The sequence below is a fragment of the Mustela nivalis genome (genome assembly GCF_964662115.1).
Source record: "Mustela nivalis genome assembly, chromosome: 14".
Lineage (NCBI taxonomy): Eukaryota > Metazoa > Chordata > Mammalia > Carnivora > Mustelidae > Mustela > Mustela nivalis.
In genome coordinates, this window is record NC_139033.1 from 45,970,500 (window position 1) to 45,991,725 (window position 21,226).

At 48.6% G+C, this 21,226-nt stretch overlaps 1 protein-coding gene and 1 long non-coding RNA gene across 6 annotated transcripts in view; one reads left to right on the forward strand and one right to left on the reverse strand.

Annotated features, from left to right (window-relative positions):
- Positions 1 to 986: 986 nt before the first annotated feature.
- On the reverse strand, positions 987 to 8,021 carry LOC309848120. 4 transcript variants are annotated; one of them, XR_014302826.1, is made up of 3 exons: positions 7,931 to 8,021; positions 5,430 to 5,644; positions 987 to 1,695 (listed from the first exon to the last, which is right to left on the reverse strand). It is a non-coding gene; the product is annotated as an uncharacterized lncRNA (long non-coding RNA). The 4 variants fall into 4 exon arrangements; XR_014302827.1 differs by having other exon boundaries at positions 5,430 to 5,957; positions 7,931 to 8,013; XR_014302828.1 differs by lacking the exon at positions 7,931 to 8,021 and adding an exon at positions 7,660 to 7,791.
- Positions 8,015 to 21,226, forward strand: part of ST8SIA5 (ST8 alpha-N-acetyl-neuraminide alpha-2,8-sialyltransferase 5) — a 50,876-nt gene continuing 37,664 nt past the window's right edge. The window contains exon 1 of one of the 2 annotated variants that reach the window (XM_082699297.1): positions 8,015 to 8,595. In XM_082699297.1, coding sequence (XP_082555423.1) covers positions 8,465 to 8,595 — 131 coding nt within the window. In that variant the 5' untranslated portion in view covers positions 8,015 to 8,464. The remainder of the gene's footprint in view (positions 8,596 to 21,226) is intronic. The other variant, XM_082699298.1, reaches the window with a different exon arrangement.

A 21,226-nucleotide genomic window follows, 5' to 3' on the forward strand; every position in this document is an offset into this window, starting at 1 on the left:
AAAATGCTTTTATAGCTTTATATTTAATCTTCAAAAACTCCTACTTTGAGGGATAGATATTATATTTTCCAGTTTCCATATGAGGACACCAGTGGGTTAGAGAAGGCAGGGGTCTCTCCTGAACTCCTAGGCCTGTGACCTAAAGCATGTCTCCTCTGACTCCCCAGACTGAGCTCCTTCCCACCAACCTGTAATACCTCCCCACTCCCACACTGGCAGCTACTTTCCCCAGCCTGTCACTGTCTTTGCAGCCAAACACCAAGGCATTCAGACACAAACATAATCTGTTTCCACTCTTACAATTTAGCTGACCCGTTGCCTGGCTTCTCTCTTTTCCTACAAGCTTTGTAAGTATTGTCATACGTGCTACCGTCAGTGAATGAGTAACATGTGTGTGTTTGGGGAAATGGACAGGAGACAGGGCTACCCATGATACTCTTCATGGTTCTGAAACATTTCTGGGACATCGGAGGGGCACCTTTTCTCACTCTCTTGTTTGTCTGTCATCAGCACTAACCAATGATAGCAGTGGTGCCCTGTTGAAGAAAGGAAACATAAGTGAAAAAGTGCTGCCCTCAATGATATCAGGTTGACTCTCCAACATCTGTTCTATCTCCATCTGTGGAAGCAGCCACATGGTTTCTGGAATGGATCCTGGATCCTGGGGAGCCTCTTTGGTAGATTAAACCAACTAGGATAATACCCTCCCTTGTCAGTGACTGGTTCAGGGACTCGGTGCAACCCAGTCAAGGCAAGGCATCCCTCTGCTGAATATTATTGGTCCTAGGTTGGAGGAGTCTCTCTCTCTCTCTCTACACCCCCCTCTTCTGCTTCTCCCCAGTTACTAATGGCAGCTCTCATAGAGCCATGAGGACAGCCACTTTTGAGAAGAAGCCTATAATTTAGATGACGCAACAGAGGATGGGAAGAACGTGGGTTCTAGAAAGACTGATTGGCCAATTGCAGAGCTCCTAACTGACACGATGACCTTTAGGACACAAGAATTTATTGTCTCCAGAAGTGAGATGGAGTCTCATCAAGCAGCCCATATTTGTGCTCAGGAGTCCCTGGTGACCAGGGGCATATGTCTGTGAAACAAGTGGTCCAAGTTAGGGGGCACTTTCTTTGTGGAAATGTCATCCCATGATCTCCAGGCTGTACTTCAGGGGTAATTGAATCTGTGCAAACATGTTGACAGTGGATAATGGATTCGCATGTTGTAATTTAATCAGTCCTTTGTAGACATAATGCCCGAACACAGGGGACTGGCTTTCACAGTGATTCTCTAGTTCAGTGGGGTGGGTCTTTTGCATGGGGCTCTGCAAATCACGTGGTGTGGCCACAGATGGGGCAACAGACTGTAACCTGTGGACCAACTCTGGTCACGCTCATGTGTTTCTGCATCATTTATCTTTCACAGCACAACAGCAGAGCTGAGTGCAACAGAAACTGTATGGCTCACAAAGCCCTTTCAGTTTGCTGACCCCTGTACACAGCACTGTCCACTTGGCCTGTAAGCAGTGGCCATCTGGGCAAATCCACAATGTAGCTGGGCGAAGGCTGTCACACCGGTGACCACGCTTGTCAACAATGATCTGTTTTCAGGGTGTTCAGGTGGAAGACACCAATGCTGTTGCTCTTCCAATGTAAGTACTGATGTGGGTAGATGACAAGAAATTTCCTTTAGAGATTATGCTGAGTGAAATAAGTCAAGCAGAGAGAGTCAATTATCATATGGTTTCACTTATTTGTGGAGCATAACAAATAACATGGAGGACATGGGGAGATGGAGAGGAGAAGGGAGTTGGGGGAAATTGGAAGGGGAGGTGAATCATGAGAGAATATGGACTCTGAAAAACAACCCGAGGGTTTTGAAGGGGTGGGGGGGTGGGAGGTTGAGGGAGCCAGGTGGTGGGTATTATGGAGGGCACGGATTGCATGGAGCACTGGGTGTGGTGCATAAACAATGAATTCTATTATGCTGAAAATAAATAAATTAATTAAAAAAAAAAAAGAAATTTCTTTTAGAAACAAATCCCATTCCCACTACTCCATATTTATAATACCAGGTATGCATTCTCCTAGAAAACCCTCTCCCCATTAGGCTGCGATGTCTGAGCACATGGGTCAGGTGGTGGTCACCCATAGGTCCCTTCATATATCTCTGTGTGCATTTCCAATAGGACATCACCTTTACTACAGGCCCAGAGGACAATTCAGTTTATGTTTCTCCCCATCAGGAACAGTAGGATATAAATGAAAGTTACCAGAACCTTCTCCAAGGGCAGGGTTGTCAAAGGGAGGAGGAAGAGAGAGTTTTTGTACCAGAAACCTGCGGAGTAGAAGGAACCCCAGAAAATGGCAAAAAGGGTGTCCTGGCGACATGCTCTGGGATTGTACCAGTGTGCGGTGGACTGGCTCCAACCACGCTTCACCAATGTCCATGAACACCAACTAAGAGGGCTGATGACGCCCTTCATACAGAGATAGCGATCACATCCGAGGCAGTAAGCCTGTGCCTCTGCTCCCTGCCTGCTCCCCTGGAAGGGGGCAGGGTATTCTTTCTCAGGTTGGCACAACAATGACAGGAGCGGTGGGGCTGCCTGCCTCTGGGGGTGTGTGGGTGAGGCCACAGCGGTGGGGAGAGGTCTGGTGCTGTCAGCCAGAGGAGAGAGAGGCTCTTACGTCTGTGCCTTTTCAGGCATTTCTCCCTCCAGCTGCTCTCTACCAACCCGGAGGTTGGTTTAACCAAAATGCAAATCTAATCATGTTGTTCTGCTACTTAAAATCTTGCAATGGTATGGTGGATCAGAGCCCCACTCCTGTGCTCTGGCTCCTGCCCTCTCCTCCAGCCTCATCTCTCCAGCAACCCTGAGCTGACCGGGTCACGTCGTCTCCTGCTGCTGGGCTTTGTCCGCATTGCCCCTGCCCCACTCAGTGACCTGGCTAATCATCCTTCCCTGGCACAGTTCAGCTCAAAGACCACCTCGTTTCGACCCCTTCCTTGCCATTCTTTGCCTTACCTCCCAACAACCCACCGTCTCCCCACTTGGGTTAGAGGCTTACTTCTCCTACTAGAGGGTAGTGTATGCCCTCTTCACTGCCACCTAAACTCCTTCAAGGGCACAGACTATGACTTACAGATCCTCATTTCCCTGGCTCATCATGCAATACCTACCACATAGTAGACACTCCCACCACAGGCACTGAAAGCCTGGACCTTGAGAAACCAGGACAGAGGCTAAGTGAACCTACTTGACTGTGGCTGTGACATTAGGACCGGGAATCTCTGGTGTTCTAGAAATGGATGATCATAGTAGGACACGTATTGCTTTTCTCTTTACAGGTACCCAAGGAACATTAAACATTTCCAAGCCGCTGTGTTCCCAGGCATTCTTTTGAAGTCTCAGCATTACACAGACCACCAGCAAAACGCATCGAGGAGCCTGCCCTGGACTGGAAATGAGAAACCTTCTCTGAGCTGAATTTGTCAGAGCTCCTCCTCAAAGGGCAGAACCTGATCCCAGGGGTTTCTAGCCCAGGGCCTGGCCTTGAAGGTGAGCAAAGAAGACACTGTGTCATCTCAGTGTGTCCCCGAGTGACCTCATTATGAAGAGTGTAGCTGTTTCTGGCTACCTGTGGGAATGTGACAACCCCCAGGGGGAAATGAGTCTTTTCTGCCCTGAGATGCAGGAGCCTTTGTGGATTAATACTGAGAAGCCTGTCTCTGCCTCTGGAAGCAAACTGGGTCCTCCAGGGCAGATACAGAAGGGGAATCCCTGGGGGGGGGGTGGAGTAGTGCGAGGACAAAAGGAAGTTGTCTCTCAGGTGAGACACAGGAAGGCCACACTGTGACTTCATAGCCTCGTTCAGGATCATTTAATAAGTTATTTCGAACATGCTTGGTGCATTATAAGGGAACCGAATGAGGAGTTTGAATTCTAGTTCTATTCTATAATGACAGCTTACTGAAAACCAGGAGGATCCAGCGTCCACAGATGCCCGAGCAATGGCGAGCTCTGGCTCTCTAGATTCAGAGGTTATCCCTGGGCATTTCTGCTCGGTGGCTGCAAGACACCCTCAGCACAGACAGAGTGTCCCCGAACCAGGAATCAGCCTCTTGGAGCCGCCTTGCGAACACAGATAGGAAGAGGCAGAAGAACAGCCTGGACTTATCACAGACTCTGCGAACGCATGGGTGGAATGTCACTTACATAATCTGGCAGGTTGCAATTGTGCCATAATGTTACCAACCCCGGTTTTCTTAAACCAGTTGAAATCTCTGAGGTCTTTTTTTTTTTTTTTTTTAAAAAAGGAATCTTTCCGTTTTCTGTCGGAGACAATGCTCCCTGCATGAGTAATGCCCATCAGTTATCAGCAGTTTAGCAGATTGTGCCAGTGTTGACATTTCTTCTTGGCTTAATTGTGCGTGCGTGTGTGTTTTAAACAATGATGCAGCTGTCCCCGTTGCTGGCAATTAGGATATAAAAATGGTGTGCACTGAATCTGGCACAGGGATCAGCTCTCCACGGTTTACTCTTTTGTTTGCAAGGCCTTCCGAGGGTTTGTAGCGGTTCCCCAATTGGAATATGGATTTGGCTTAAAATGGAACCTAGATCCATATATTAATAACAACAACAGGGACTGCAGACCTCCGTGTCTCTATATCTTTGGTCTCTGACTCCTCCGCGATGCTTAAGTCTGTGTGTATGTTAAAGGTACCTTCCGACTTGATACGAAGATGGTGGGATTCACCGTTAGGATTAGGAAGGCCCTGTCAGCAGAGGTGTGCGGGACTATTGCTGGGTATCAAGTGACCCAAACGCATCGCACACAGGAGACTACCCCAGCATTCCAGCTGTGGCCAAAGTCAGCATTGGCCCTTGCTGCAGATTCCTGCAAGCTACCTGGCCACGGAGAGAGTCCACACCCAGTATTAAGTAATTCATTACTCTGGACTATTTTGTCTCTTCGCTTGGTGGGTTTTTTTGCTGTTAGATTAGCTGGTTAATGGTAGCGTCATCTAGGGTGGGGCCCAATTCCCATCAGGTCATTGCAAGTTTGAATCAAATACCTATGAAAAGAATAACCCAGCCGTTTGGAAAACTGTTTGGCAGGAATCACTACAGCTGAGCCTTCTGTGACCCAGCGATCCCACTCCTAAATACCGCTACCCCACAGGCAGGTGTGCATATATTCATCAAAGGACACACTGGAAGGTATGTGGCCGCAACTCTCTGGGGTTCTGTCAACAGTAGAGTGAATAAGTCGGTTGTGCTACAGTCCAGCCATGACATTCTATATAGACAGAAGATAGAACAAACAATGGTATCCATCAGCCTCTAACCCATAGTGTGTGAAGTGTGCATTTTCTGGCTCTGGGAAACACATGACCACCAACTTAGGGACTGAGGACAACACAAGCTTACCAGCTCACGGTGGGACAGCTCGTAAATCTTGCTTCTCTTCAGACAGCCTCACAGGCCGGGAGCTCAGGACTGTCTTCCCAGTTCATTCAGGTGGTGGCGAAATTTATGGTCTTTCTTGTTACTGGAGGACTGAGGTCCCCCATTTTCTTGCGGCCTGTGAGCCAGGTGCCGGTGTCAGCTCTCAGAGGCCGTCCAGAGCTCTTGCCGTGTGGACTCTGTCACGAGAGCCAAAAGTGAAGAGCTTCCCTCAAGTCCGTCTGTCTCATGGCTTCAAAATCTCTTACGTTGGGAAGAGCTTAGTCCCTTTGAAGAGCTCGTGTGATTGGGCCCACTGAAAATATGTTCCCTATCTTTAAGCCAACTGATTTGGGCCTAAATTACATCCCACAATCTCTTTACAGCAACACCTAGATGGATGTTCAATTGAGTAACTGGGAGAAAGTGCAAGGGCCAGAGAGGATGAGGCATCTCGGGGGCCATATTAGAATGCTCCCTACCATACACAGTGACATGGAGGAATCTTCCAACCTGTGGCGAGCGAAAGAAGTCAGACATGAAAAGAATATATGAGGTATGATTCTGTTTGTATAAAATGCAAGAATGGGAAGTGCTGATCTTTGGGGCTAAAAGTCAGAATAATGGTTACTCTTCAGCACAACGTCCCTGGAAAGGAGCAGGAGAGGGGTCTTAGAGGGGGACTGAAGATGTTTGGTGTCTCGATCTGCGTTCTGGTTACACGAGAGTGTTCAGCTTGTGGAAACTCAGCAAGCTGTACATTTTTAGAATAATTTAGATTTCTTGTTTTAAAATAGATCTGTCTTGTTTTTCCAAGGCACTATGCGTTCAAAGACAACTATCTGGCAGAGTACTTGATGGTGGTGGGGAACCAGCGGGAAAAGAAAGGAGATGAGAGTGCCTCTCCAGCAGTGACCGTAGCCCGTGACCTCCGCAGGGGAGGGCCAACTAAGTGAAAAGTTAGACTCTGTCAACTTGGACCACTGTGCGGGACCCACCGCATAATCTGTGTGTCCCAGTGGAAAGCAAAGTGCAGGGCCTCCTAGTTCAAAATTATTAAGAGACAATTATTAAAGACAGCAAGAGTGGAACTCTAAGCCAAGGGTGAGGTGGGGTGGGGCAGGGCACTGGCCCCACCAATAAAGCCCCCCCTGCCTCTGTGGGAGCAAATGCCACACTCCCATTCCAAACACTTCTTGCTAGGTGAGTTACTTTGGACAACTAGACCTTTGGTTCTTTTGATTGTAAAGAGGGTTAGTTAGAGGCTAGCAGGCACTAATTCAATTAATATGCAAAAGCAAGCACTATTTTGATGAGTAAGTCACCAAATAAATATGGGGATTATTATAATAATGGGCCATCTTAATGTTTGTGTTCTTTATTTAATGGACCTCACAGGTATTTATTTGGTACATAAACTCTTGACAGCCCAAGGTCCGCTGCCACCTTGTGCATTAAAACCAATTCCAAGCTTATTGGTGAATCCCTAATCATGAGATCTGCCATCCCGTTCCTTGCTCTCTCCAGCTCCAGAGCAAAGCACTAAAGGGTAAGGCCAGAGCACTGGAGGCCCGTCACTAAAGCCATTTTTAATTGCTGCGACTATAGTTTCCGTCTATTTGGGAGCTGAATCCTCACCCTGACTCCAGAACGTCCCCAGTGGCTGTAGGGCCCTTGGAAAGGGCGCCCTGAAATAATCCAGGAGGGCTCAGGGGTGAACGCTGTGGGCGCGTGACTCTCCAGGACGTGGGAGACTGCGGGGTCAAGGTGACAGGGCTGGCACTTGGCTTGCAGGGCGGGGGTGGGGGGTGAGGGGGATTAGGAAAAGGGGAGCGCATCTAGGGGCTTGGATTTCTGAAGAGGCACGACTTTGGCGTTGCCTTTCTGTGCCCTCTGAAGCACCAGCCTTTCCAGACCTGCTGACTTACTCAAGCTTTGGGGGACCGTGGTACCCTAAGGCGGCCGGCTGCCTGACCTAAGATTTATGAGCGGCTCCGAGGATGAGACATGGTCCCAGTGTCTCGGTGACAACCAGGTCTTTGAGGAACAGCCGCGGGCCGCAGCTGCGGAGAGGAAGGAGGCCTGTGGCTGGGGTGTAGAGCCTCTGAATTTTCTCCCTGCAAGAGTTGGGTGCCCGGAGCGCAGGCGGGCAGCCCCGCAGGCCATCAGCATGCAGGAGCCGCGCGCGCCCGTCCTTGAAGGGTTGCCCGCTGACCTTGCTCCGCTTTCTCCGGAGAAATCTCCCGAGCGCGAGGACGTGGCCACCGCGGTGACTCAGTACCCTGCGCGCCGCAAGCAAACGCTCCCTTCCAGCATGCCCAGCTTCGCAGCCGCGCCTTCCCCTTCCTGCCCCCTTTTTTAATTCCACGATTCAAACCTGGCGTTTTCCGCTCCACCCCTCCCCCTCTCCACCGCCCGCCAGTCATTCGCCAGCCTGTCCGGGTGTTTGGTCCCCCCACCTCCCATCTACAGAACTGAAGGCCAACCTTCGCGCTGCCTCGCTGCGGGCCTTGGGATCGGACGTGGCCGGCCCGGACAGGGCACGGCGCGAGGCGACCGCGATCCGGAGCCCGACCGGAGGGGGCGGTGCGCCGCGCTCTCGGGTGCACCAGCGGACGGCATCCGGGCCCCGCTCCTCATTGGTCGTCACCTCGGCGGGGAGGGGCCGCCCCGAGCCCGGGGCACCTGGAGTCGCCTCTCCGCAGGGAAATCGGCGGCTGCCGTGCACGGGCGCCCAGAGGTAGAGGCGTCCGGAGGGAAGGCCCCGGGCCGCGGCCGAGCTCCCCGCGATCAGCTCTGCCTTGCCCGCCGCCCCGGCGCCGGTCACGCTCGGATGCCCCCTGCGCCCTCCCCGCCAGGCGGAAACTTTGCCCCGCCAAGTCCCCCGCCCGGCTAACAGCGCCGAGAGGCACCTGGTCGATCGCGCGCCCCGCCGGGGCCCCGAAACCCCGTGCGTGATTGCGGGGGCCCCCCGGCGTCCGGCGCCCGCCGCGCCCCGCCGTGCGCGAGCGGCCGCCAGGATGCGCTACGCGGACCCCTCTGCGAACCGGGATTTGTTGGGGAACCGAACTTTGCTCTTCATCTTCATCTGCGCCTTCGCCTTGGTGACCTTGCTGCAACAGATCTTGTACGGCAGAAACTACATCAAGAGGTAAGAAAGTCCGAGCGCGGGTGAGGGTGCAGGGAGCTCGCGGGCCAGTCCCCAGGTGGCGGCAGCAGCGTCGGCCCGGGCGTCCCCAGAGTCAGGGGCCCGGGTTGGGCACCTGGCCGCGAGCACTGCCGCGTTGGGGTTGGGTCCTGGCGCTCCGAAGCGCATCTCTCCTCCCAGCGGCATGAGAGCGCCTGCCCTGCGTGGGCCGGAGGGGCCCGACAACTTTGTTCTCTTGTGTAAATGGGGGACAGGTTGGAATTCCGAGTGGCTACGCCCGATGACGAATCCATCCGAATGCCCCTAGGGGCCACAGGAGTCAGATAGGTCACCCCCAAATCTACGGCGCCATGGCCGTTTGGTTGGAGGGGAGGCTCCCTGGTGTGGAGGGCTCAAAACCGAACAGGATTACCCTGAGTCCAGAACTTCTGTGGGGGCTCCTGGGGGGAAAGCGGCAGGTTAGGTGGGGAGTGATAATGGGTTGGGACGGTGACTGGAATCGTCAGTTTTCATAAACCGGTAACCACGGTGCGTGCGAAACACAACCTGATTCCTCCTGTAGCAGATGGTTCTTTCTCATCCTTACACAGAAGGTCAGAGCGGCAGACGAAGTTAACTCTCCCCTCCTTGGGCTCTCTTCCCAGCCCACCCCATCCACCCGCCGACTCTTGTTAAGAGAAAGAGCAGTAGGAGGATGTGTCACAGCCTGGGTCCCTGCGTGTGTGAAAATGCCAGCCAGTTCCTTCTGCTGGCCAGGAGAAATGCTTCGGGGTACTCTGCCTAGCTCCAGAGCTTGGGGATAGCGCTGACCCTAGGATGCTCCCACATGGGAGCCCCTTTTGGAAGTAGCCTAGCTCTCCTTTCGCCTGGAGTTTTGTTCTTTGCTGCTGTTAGGCTACTCCCTTCCCTGTCCCTGTCCCTATCCCTGTGCTGGGGAGTATGAGGCTCCTTGCCTGGGACATTTGCATTTAACCAGCCATGCACACCCCCCCCCCCCACCTCCCCAGACTGCATTCTTCCCTCATGGAAGGCAGCTGATGAGCTCTGCATGGTGCTGCTGGTTTTAAAGGACATTTTCAGAGTCCCCTGGCTGGCTTGGGTCTGCCTCCCCTTCTGGCTCCTACTGCCACTCCAAGATAAGCCCATGCAAGGACTGGCAGGCCCCAGATGGCCTGCTTCTGCCCTGTTGGCCTCCACCTGCTGCACTTGTTTCCTCCTCAGCAGGCCCACTCTGGGTTCCTGGGCCCCGTTGGCACTGACTCAGTACTGCTGGGCCTGTTGGGATCCCTGCTGCCTGGTCGACAGTGAGAAAACATCCGTGCTCATGGTCAGCACCAGCTCAACTCCTAACTGCTTGCTCTGCCACACCCGCCCTGGTCTTGGGTGGCTGTGCGAGCCACCCAGAGTTCAGCAGGCATGCTGATTGCCTCCTATCCCTCCCTCACACCCAGATCCTGACTCCCTGAATCTCAGATGCCACCTCTGGGGCCTCACTCCAGGGACATAGGTTCAGTCCAGTCAAGCAAGAAAAACTGGCCTGTACTTGATACGGGAAGGATGCTGTGGGGGTCTGTGGAGAAGCAGATTGTGTGGTCCTGGTGTTCAGGAGGCCTGAGGTCTCTTTGGGGAAACAAATGGCCACAGATGAGCTAGTTAAGTGTTAACCTGTCTGAGGAAGGACATATGAATGGGCTGGAGTAGTTAGGGAAGACTGCCTAGAGGAGGTAGAACCTGAATGGGTCCATGTAGGAAGGGTGAAATTTAGGTGTGTGTCTGGGTGGGGGGTGGTGGTGACATGCACAACCAGAGCTAAAGAGCATGTAAGCAAATGTGCAGAGATGGGGCACCGCCTCCCTTCCACTCTCCCATGCCCGGACCACCCACTCAATTGTAATGAACCACCTGGGTGTGATTATTGGTCTGTGTCCGGTCTAGGAACACTTCCCACTTGAGTGTTCCCCAAACAGGTATTGGGACAGCCTCATGAGAATCACCTGCAGGGGCCACTGATACGCAGGTGCTTGGGCTCAGGATTGGATTCTCTGGGGGGTGGATCCAGTTCATGCTTGTTACCAGGTCCCCACAGGGCTCCTAGCAAGCTCCCCCTGCTGCTCTAGACACAGTTCTCAAGGGAGAGCGGTGTTACCCCAGGCAGTACCTGGAAACATTTTTGTTTCTCACACTGGGAAAGGAGAGAGCTGCTGGTGTCTTGCAGGGAGAGGCCAGGGCTGCTGTTAAGGATCCTACAACTGTATCATCTACTTCCCCCAGGAAAGCATTGCCCAGCCCCAAATAGCAATAGGGCTGACATGGAGAAACCCCCGCTCTGGACCGGAACCTCCACGAGGCAGGGTCCTCCACGCTTGGGTCCCACCTGCACGCTGAGCACCAAACATGGTGCCGGGTCCATAGTAAACTCTCAATAAATACAGGATAATGAAGAAATGATTGAAAGTTGGGTGTGTGTGTTCGCACACGTGCACGTGGGGGTGGGGTGTGTGTGCACATGCACCTGTTTGCCCACGTGTGCCCCTGGTAATTGGAAGACACGGTGAAGAAATGGATCCAACTGGTAAAAGGGAGAATGTGGAGAACGGGGACAGATTTAATGTTGGGTGAGTAGCTTCTGTGAGGTGCTTTGTGGATGGGGAAGGGCAGATTGAACCGGGTTCCTTCACTCACAGGGAGCCGCATGTGGTCTTTGAGTAGGGTAATGATGGAATAAAAGCCTCTGGGGAGGAAGGCTATTCAGGCTCTGTAAGGAGAGGTTAGTGATGGGGAAAGCCTGGGAGGCTCTTGTGACAGCCTGGTCCAAAGTGAGGAGACTCTGGTGCAGAAGGCAGATCTACTTTAGACCTTGGGGATTCCTGAAGGCTGCCATTTTTCGCTTCTGTGCTGAGCTGGGTTAGTTGGTGATGTATTCAGCAAAGCCTCCATTGTTTGCCACCTCACAGAGAGCTCAGGAGCACAGAGATGACAGGCTATTTCAGGGAGAATTTGGGCCAGACTTCACCAGAAGGGAGTGGGGGATGTGAGTCAGTATGTGTTCTTCCCTTGGACCCCTGGTCTCTGTCTGTGCTGTGTGGTCGCCCCTTCTGGGGACAAAACTGAAGTTTCCATTGATGTTCTTGGTTTCCTCCTATCTGTACTTGATTGAGCACGTACTTAATGAAGATTTGCTCTATGCCGAACACCACGTTAAGTGCTGAGGACAGTGGTGTGGCAGGCTGACACAGTCCACGGTCTCCAGGGAGCTTGCGGTCTGCTAGGAAGACGGAAAGGCGTAATACAAACATAAGCCAAATTGGGGATGTGAGCAAGGGCTTCCAGAAATCCGGAGGGACCCAGAGTGGATCAGGATGGCTTCAAGGTGCATGGAGGCATTTGAAATGGGTCCTGAAGAAAGGAAAATGACCTGTAGGCATGGTAGAAGGGTAAGGAAGGGGGATGAGAGCCAGCTTGAATGAGGATAGCCAGTGCCAGGGAGAGCTAAGTAATTCAATATAACTCAGATATCACAGCTGTGTACCTGGGGGCAAGGTGAGGCAGGCAGGGTCTGATTGTGGAGAATCAAGGAGATGTGTGTGAAGAAGCATGTCTGGGGGAAAGAGGGACAAATTTGAGTCTGGATCTGTTAGGAAACTCACTGCAAGGAGCTGACAGGGAGCTATCCAGCAGCTCCTTGGAAGTGAGCTCCGGAACTGTGGGCGGAGAAGAGCCAGGCTAGCAATGGAGATTACTTAGTCACCACCAAAATCAGTGTTTTCCCAACTTTTATAATCGTTAGCCGCTGTAAGAACTATGTTACACCCAGGGATCTAGAACACACTCACGTACACATCCATTTGAAACAGCCATTCTGTGAAACAATATTTGACCTTCTTATAAGAAACCTGCTTTAATATTTTCTATTCCACTTCATTTGACAAATAAATCCGGCCTTTAAAAGGAAGGGAAATCTGATACATAACATGGATGAATCTTTTTTTTTTCCCAACATGGATGAATCTTGAAGATGTTATGCTAAAATAAACCTGGCACAAAATGACAGACATTGTATGGTTCTACTTATACGAAGCACCTAGATTAGTCAATTCATAGGGACAGAAAATAGAATGGTGGTTGCAGAGGCTGGAGATGGGGTGGGAGTTAGTGTTTAGTGGGTATAGGGTTTCGGTTTGGGAAGATGAAAAAGTTTTAGAGATGGCTGGTGGTGAGGGCTGCCTAACAGATTGGCTACACTTAATGCCACTGAACTGTAGACTTAAAAATAGTGAAAGTGGTAAATTTCTGCTATGTCTATTTCACTGCAATACGAAAGTTTAAAATAAATTCTAGGGGTAAACCACGAAGTTGATTTTATAACTTATTGGTTTGGAACCCTTTGTTAGAAAAGCACTGGTTCCATGATGAGGTTGGATGAGATCACCCAGGAGAAGGCAGAGTAAGGGACGATGAAGGTCAGGGCACAGTGGAGAGCCTTAAGGAATCCCTGCATCTAAGGGTCCAGAGCGGAGAGCTGTCTCTGGAAATTGAGGCTGCAGAGAGGTAGAGGGGAACAGCTGTTGAGGAAACCAAGGGATGATGGTGCCAGGCAGAGAGTGGTCCCCTGTGGCACACATTGCAGAGGGATCAGATAAGATAAAACCTATCCAGATTTGGCTGTGTGGGTAAGGACAGGTCTGGGGGAGTGATGGGTCAAAAGGATTTTCTAGAATCAGGGTCATGGAAATGGTACCCTCTTCCTTTAAGCCCCCCACTGCCCCCAAGTTCCTTTATTAGTGCTAAAATCTTTACATAAACTTTTGTCCCTAAAGTGCTGAGGATTAAAAGTACTTACACTTTAACAGAGGGGCAGGAAAGGGCAGTAGTTTTTTTTTTTTTTTTCTGTTTTGTGGTTGTTTCTCCTTTAGTTAGAAATAAAAGTCCTTGTAGATTTTATTTTATTTTATTTTTTTACAATCTGGCGTCAACCTACCTTTTAAACTTAATCTCGGAGGAAGACCAGATAGGCATGGGCCTCCCATGTCCTCTTTTTATGTCTTTCAGTGAAATTTTATAATTCTTCATAAAGAATTTGAACATTGCTAGACTTCTTTCAGGCTACATAGCTTTAACTGCTATTGTAAAAATTTATTTTTAAAAATTGTATTTTTGAAACATTTATATATAGTATATATACAAAAACATATACTAAAGTGTGTGTGTGTGTGTGTGTGTGTGTGTGTGTGTGTATCTCATACAGAATTTGTATAGCATTTGTAGCTAGTATATAGAAATAAATTTGATTTTCTTATGTTTTGATCTTATAAACAGCAACTGGATAATGTATACATAATGACAATAGTTGATCTGGAAAATCTTCTGGGATTTCTGCATAGACTTTTTTTCCTTTTATCGTGACCCTGTACCTTAATTATTTTTCTTGTCTTATTGAGCTGGTGAGGACCTTTGATATAAGGTTCAGTAAAAATGCCATAATGAATATCTTGGCCTTAATTCTGATTTTTTTAAACTTTTTTTTAAAGATTTTATTTATTTATTTGACAGAGAGAGAGAGAGATCATAAGTAGGCAGAGAGGCAAGCAGAGAGAGAGAGAGAGAGGGAAGCAGGCTCTCTGCTCAGCAGAGCAGATGCGGGGCTCGATCCCAGGACCCTGAGATCATGACCTGAGCTGAAGGCAGAAGCTTTAACCCACTGAGCCACCCAGGTGCCCCTTTAACTTTCTTTTTAAATAGATTTCTCCAAATATAATTTGCCCATTTGAAGTGTACAATTAGATGATTTTTGGTATAGTCACATCACTGTGTACCCATCACCACAGTCAATTTTAGAACATTTTCATTACCCCAAAAAGAAACTAGACTTCTTAACCATCTTCCCCCAGTACTCCCACTTCTAGCTGTAGGGATATACAAACACTAATGCATCTTCTGTCTCTATAGCTTCGTCTGTTCTGGACATTTTCTACAGATGGAATCATATGATATGTGGTCCAATATGACTGTCATCTTTCATTAAGCATAAGGTTTCCAAGGCTCATCCATGTCAGGGCATGTGTCAGTACTAACCTTCCTTTTTTCTTTTTTAATATTTATTTATTTATTTGAGATAAAGAGAGAGCACATGAACATAGGCGAGGGGAGGGGCAGAGACTCTCCAGCACACTCTGTGCTAAATGTGGAGCCTGACGTGGGGCTTGATCTCAAGACCCTGAGGTCATGACCTGAGCTGAAATTAAGAGTTGGCCACTTAATGGACTAAGCCACCCAGGTGCCCAATATTTCATTTCTTTTTATTGATGAATAATATTCCATTTATAAATATACCATATTTTGTCAGTCTGTTCTTCAGTGATGGAAATTGGCTTTTTGTTTTCACTGTTATGAATAATGCTGTGATGAGCATTTGTGTCCAGGTTTCTGTATGGACATGCATTTTCCTTTTTCTTCGGTATATATCTACAAGTGGAATTGTTCTGTCATATGGTAACTCTTGTGTTTTACCATCTGGTTGCCGCACACTTTTCCAGTTGCCACACTCCTTTCCAAAGTGGTTTTGCCATTTTATACTCCCTCCAAGAGGTGCATGAAGTTTCCAGTTTTTCCCTATTTTTAAAAACACTCATTGTTATCTTTTTGGTCATAGCCATCTTTGTGGTTTTGAAGTGGTATTCCGTTGTGGGTTTGATTTTGTATTTCTCTGATGACTAATGATGTAGAACATACTTTCATGTGCTTATGGGCCATTTGGATGTTTTCTTTGGAGACATGTCCATTCACATCCTTTGCCCATTTTAAAATTGGATGATTTGTCTTCCTCTGATTGAGTTGTGAGAGCTCTTTATAGCTTCTAATATAAGTCCCTTATGAGAATAAGATTTGCAAAACATTTCTCTTATTCTAGGGGTTGTCTTTTTACTTTTTTGATGATATCCTTTGAAAATTTTTAGTTTTGATGAATTGTAATTCATGTATATGTATGTCTGTGTATATATATATATATAGTTGTTGCTGCTGTTGGTTGCTTGTGCTTTATGGGCTGTTTCCATTAAATCACAGCCTATGTACACTGCCCAGTGTCACAAAGATTTATCCCTGTGTTTTCTTCTAAGAGTTTAAAAATTTCTTTTATTTTTATTTTTTTAACATTAAAAAAAAGATTTATTTATTATTTGACAGAGAGAGAGCTCACAAGTAGGCAGAGAAGCAGGCAGAGAGAGAGAGGGGAAAGCAAGCTCCCTGCTGAGCAGAGAGCCCGATGCAGGGCTTGGTCCCAGGACTCTGGGATCATGACCTGAGCTGAAGGCAGAGGCCTAACCCACTGAGCCACCCAGGTGCCCCTTTTTTATTAACATATAATGTATTATTAGCCCCAGGGGTACAGGTCTGTGAATCACCAGGTTTACACACCTCACAGCACTCACCATAGCACATGCCCTCCCCAGTGTCCATAACCCAGCCACCCTCTTCTAAGAATTTTATAACTTCAGCTCTTATGTTGAGGTCTTTGCTCCATTTTGAGTTATGTTTTGTCTAGTGTATGATTAAACCTGATTTTAAGGAGAATTATGGTACAAGTGTCCCCATTGAATTTATCTGCTTAAAATTTTCTTTTCTTTTTTTTTTATGTTTTGTAGATAACCTCTAAGATATTAAGACTCCCTTCTGGAATAGGCTAATGAGTTTTGTTTACTTGTGTCACCGTGTTTGGATATTCATTTTATCAGATGCTTTTTCTACCTCTATCGGGTGATATGTAGTTTTTTGCATGTAATTTTTGATGTGATAAATTACATGAATAGATTTTCAACTTATAATTTGGGGGCTAAACCTAGCTTGTTCATGGTGTATTATTTATTTTCTACAATGTGAGATTTTGTTGGCCAGTATTTTTATGTACGGTATTATATCTCATTTTAGTGAATAATATCAGCATCTCATCTTCTTATAGAATGCAGTCTCTGGTCTTAAAACCAGTCTTGTAAAAGGAGTTGGGAATATTCCCTCTTCATTCTGTGGGATGATTTATACAGGTCTGAGATCATCTATTCTTTGAAAGTTTGGTAGAACTCGCCTGTACAGCCATCCACACCTAAGGTTTTCCTAGTGGGAAGACTGTAAGTTACTAATTCCATCTCCTTAATGGTTAAGGATGATTTCTCCAACCACACAGGAGCCGAGGCTGGGTCTATTTCATCCTGCCTTTTGTAGAGCCGGCTCTCCTCTCTGCTGCCTTTCCTCCAGCCTCGCTCTCTCCTGTGCTCGGAGGGTGCCAATCTGGGCTGCCTGCACATGGCTGGTGCAGGCCTGAGACCTGAGGATATGAAACTGGGTCAAGGAAAAGCACAGCCTGACTCCACGCTTTAGTCTGAAGTTGTGTGCGAAGGCTCTTCTCGCAGAACCAACCCTCCTGTTCGACTGCCCTGAGAAACAGGCACAGCACAGGAGATGGGACAGCGGGGATGGGAAGGTCTATCCACCTTCCCCTTCTGGAAAGGACGAGTGCCGCACGGGGACCTGGTGGGTCCCAGAGAGGAGAAGGGATTCTGAGCTGACTGGCACCGGGGTGTGTGCTTGGCCGGCAGGATGACCTTCTTGTTTTGCTGATCAGAGCAAGCTTGTCTTGAGAATCTGATGCAGGGCTGGGATTAGGGTGAGGGAAGCCTGGCACCTAAGGGACAGGACTCAAGGAGGCCTCCCTTCTACGGGTGTGCCCTGCACCCGTGTGAGTCTGAGTGGTAGGGGCCGCCTTTAGTTTTGGCCCCTGGAAACCTTGCTTGCCTTAGTCCAGTCCCGACCCTGACCTGCTGTGTGCCCAGGCTGCACTTAGTCATCTGTCAGCTGTGTCTCCCTTCCCCAGATGACCCCCAGGGATGCAGTGCTGTCCTCTCACTCTTCTCCCCACCCCCCCTCTCGGTCCCATTCTTTTCTTTCTGACATTCCTACTTATCAGGCAAATTGTACCTCTTAAAGGACTTAGCATCTCTTCTGTGACTTATCCAGGCCCACTCACTTCTCCTCTAATACCCTCTCATCCAAAACTTCTCAAGTTTGGGCCTTAACCCTATGTGTAGGGACCCCTGCCCCCTCCCTACCACACACCTGAAGGATCCATCAGGTAATGATACGGATTATTAACATTCCTTAGGTGTTCGTGAGCCAGTCTCCGACCTGAGGAGGTAATCCTAAGTGAGGATTGTTTCATGTAATCCTTACAGGAGTCCTGTTAAACAGATACAATCATCCTCCTTTAAAACTCACTCAGAGAGGCAGGTAACTTGTATAAGGTCACATAGCCTGCAAGACCCGTAAAAGAGACGTATTATCCATCTCTGCATTCCCAGGACCTAGCACAGTGCCTGACATTAATTGCTGGACAAATGGATGCACACAGAGGGACCCGCTCGTGGCTCCTGGGGGATGCAGGCAGTTCGGCATCTGGCTCGTGATTTCCGCTCAGGGTCATGAGATGGAGCCCCGTTTCGGGCTCCATGAGTCTGCTTGTCCCTCTCCCTCTGCTACCCACTCCAGCTCTCTCTAAATGAATGAATGAATGAATAAGTAAATACCTTTTTTTTTTTTAAAGGAACCCCCAATCTTCTCCTAATTATTGTCAAACATCAATTAAATGTGCACTCAGCTTAATACTGGGGGGATAAAGGGATGTGATAAGGAATTATTAGATAAAGTACATGTTCTTAAGGAGCTTAGAGCGCACACACATAAAGAGACAAACCTGAAAAATATGTAAAACTGTACAAATGAACTTGCAGTTGTGTGGCATAAGTGATAAAGCTTGTAAGGTTCAAAGGAGACAGCAGTTGACTGATGAGTAGCCTGACAGGACCTGATGTGGGCTTTGGGGAGCTAGTGTATTCCAGGGGATGATTCTGGGGGACAGGCTGGGGTGTTAAGACTGCAGGTGCAGGGGATGGGAGTCACAGAAGGCTTTTGAATTTCCTTTTATTCCCTGGTGCACTGTGAGGCGGAGGGCCCTCTCTGGTCCCCGTTTAGTATTTTGTAATGTGAGAGGGTGAGTGGGAGGTTAGTTGTTTTTCCCAGCTCTGATGAGGGGGGGCCAGCCCTTCAGCATAAAGGCTCGGGCCAGATTTTGCCAGTCCTCTTTGTGAGGGAGCCACGGGTCCTGCAGAGATGGGAGATGGGAATGAGGCTGGTAAGCCAGGAGATGTGGGTGGGACACCATGCATTGGGGGTGCCAAGGTTATTGGGAGAATCAAATGTGCTGTGCTTGCTCCAGCTTGAGATCGTATCCGATCTGTGTTCCTCCTGCTGAGCCTCTGAGCAAAGGAACCCAAGCCTCTCCCTGGTCCCCCAGTATACCAGCTTTCCACGCTTCTCCCGGCCCATCAGGCTGAGGATCAGTATTTCTGGGACCAACTCTGCTCTTTCCCCAGAAATAAGCTGCAACCCTCCAGAAGAAGGCTTAGAGGACTCAAGACTCCCCCCAGTGTTTCCTCTTTCTTCAGTGTCAGGCTGGGTTGCTGTCCTGACACAAGTTCATTACTCTGGGTTTTCTTGACCCACCAGGGCTTGCAGAGCTGATGTTCCCACTCCCAGGGCCTCCAGCTGGTGGAGGTGCCATTCTGCACGTCCAGTCTCCGCCTCCTCTTACTTAAGGTTGAGTGATTGGTTGGTTGGTTGTTTCATTCATTCATTCATTCATTCATTCATTCATTCATTCATTCATCTGTTTGTTCATCCAGCAAGCATGTACCAGACCTTTGGTGTTCAGTATAATAGCCACTCGCCATGTGTGGCTATGGAACCCTGGAAATGTCACTACTCTAAACTAAGATGTGCTGTAAGTATAAAATACATACTAGATTTCAAAGACATAGGGGAGCCTGGGTGGCTCAGTCAGTTAAACGTCTGCCTTTGGCTCTTGTCATGATTCGGGGTCCTAGGATTGAGTCCCACATCGGGTTCCTTGCTCAGCAGAGAGACTGCTTCTCCCTCTCCCTCTGCTTGTCTCCCTGCTTATGCTTGTTCTCTCTGTCAAATAAATAAAATCTTTTTTAAAAATAGATTTCAAAGACATAATATGAAAAAAGATGTAACCCATCCCATTGGTTTTTTAAATTATTATATATTGAAATGACAATATTTTAGATGTATGAGGTTAATAAGAATATATTATTAAAATTCATTTCAACTTAAAAAAAAAGAGATTTTATTTATTTATTTGACAGAGATCACAAGTAGGCAGAGAGGGGGGGAAGCAGGCTTCCCACTGAGCAGAAAGCCTGATGCGGGGCTTGATCCTAGAACCCTGAGATCATGACCTGAGCAAGGCAGAGGCCTAACCCACTGAGCCACCCAGGTGCCCCTCAACTTTTTTTTTTTTTTTTTTTTACTTCTTAGAAAACTTTTTATTTTGAGAATTGTAGATTCACATACAATTGTAAGAAATTATACAGAGAGAATCTGCGTACCCTACTCCTGTTACCCAGCTGCTACCATCTTGCAAAATTATAGTACAATATTATAACCATGAAATCCACATCGACACAATCCATCAACCTTACTCAGATTATACTAGTTTTACATGTACTCATTTGTGTCTGTGTGTAGCTCGTTCTATGGAATTTTATGATGCATTTGATATTTTTATTTTAATTTTTTTATAATGTGGCTATCAGAACATTCTAGATGACATCTGTGGCTCCTGGTGTATTTCTGTTGGATAGTACTACTCTAGTCTCTGGTTGCTAAGATGTATGGAACTCTGCTGTATACTAAGTGCCACATGGGCTGGGGTTCAGGCACAGAGAGACCCCCAGGGCCTCAGATGACATGAAGCCTCTTACATGGAGAAAAGTGGGTACTCGTTTGGCACAGAGTAGGGGCTTCAGTCCTTCCCACCCGGGTGCCTCTTCCTCAACCCCACCCTCTGCCATGTCCCTTCCCTCCTCTACAGAGTCACAAAGGGTCCCCCAGTGTCCCACAGAGCCAAGCTGGAAACCACGGGCCAGGGCTGAGCATCTGAACGGAATCTTGAAGAAAGAGTAAGGTCTCACCTTGGAGGATTAGAGAGGGACCCCAAGTGTATGGTCAGGGCTGCTGTAACGGTATCACGAACTGGGTGGCTTCAACTGAGAGTTGCTGTCACATAGTTCTGGAGGCCAGATATCTGGGGCGAAGGTGTCAGCAGGGTCAGTTCCTTCAAGGGCTATGAGGGAGAGTTTGTTCCATGCCTCTCCCATGGCATCTACTGGTTGGCCTGTGATCTTTGGCGTTCCTTGGCTTCATCTTCACGTGGCGTTCTTCCTGTGTCCGAATTTCCCCTTTTTATAAAGACACCAGTCAGTCATATTGGATTAGGGGCCCACCGCACTTCGGCATGACCTCATCCTAATTTAACGAATTACCTCTGCAGGGACCCTATCTCACAGGGACTGGGGTGGGGGAGGACTTCAACATAGGAATTTTGGAGGAACACAGTTCAACCCATAAGAGCCAGAGGAATGAGCAGGAGCAAAGGCTGGTGCACGAAATGATTGGAGAAGTTCAGGTGGAGGGGAGCTCCCCAGCGTGGGGGGAGAGTGCGGGCTGCTAACCTCGGAGAATCTGGGACGTGTCATAAGATGGAGGAGATTGAATTAGTGGGAGC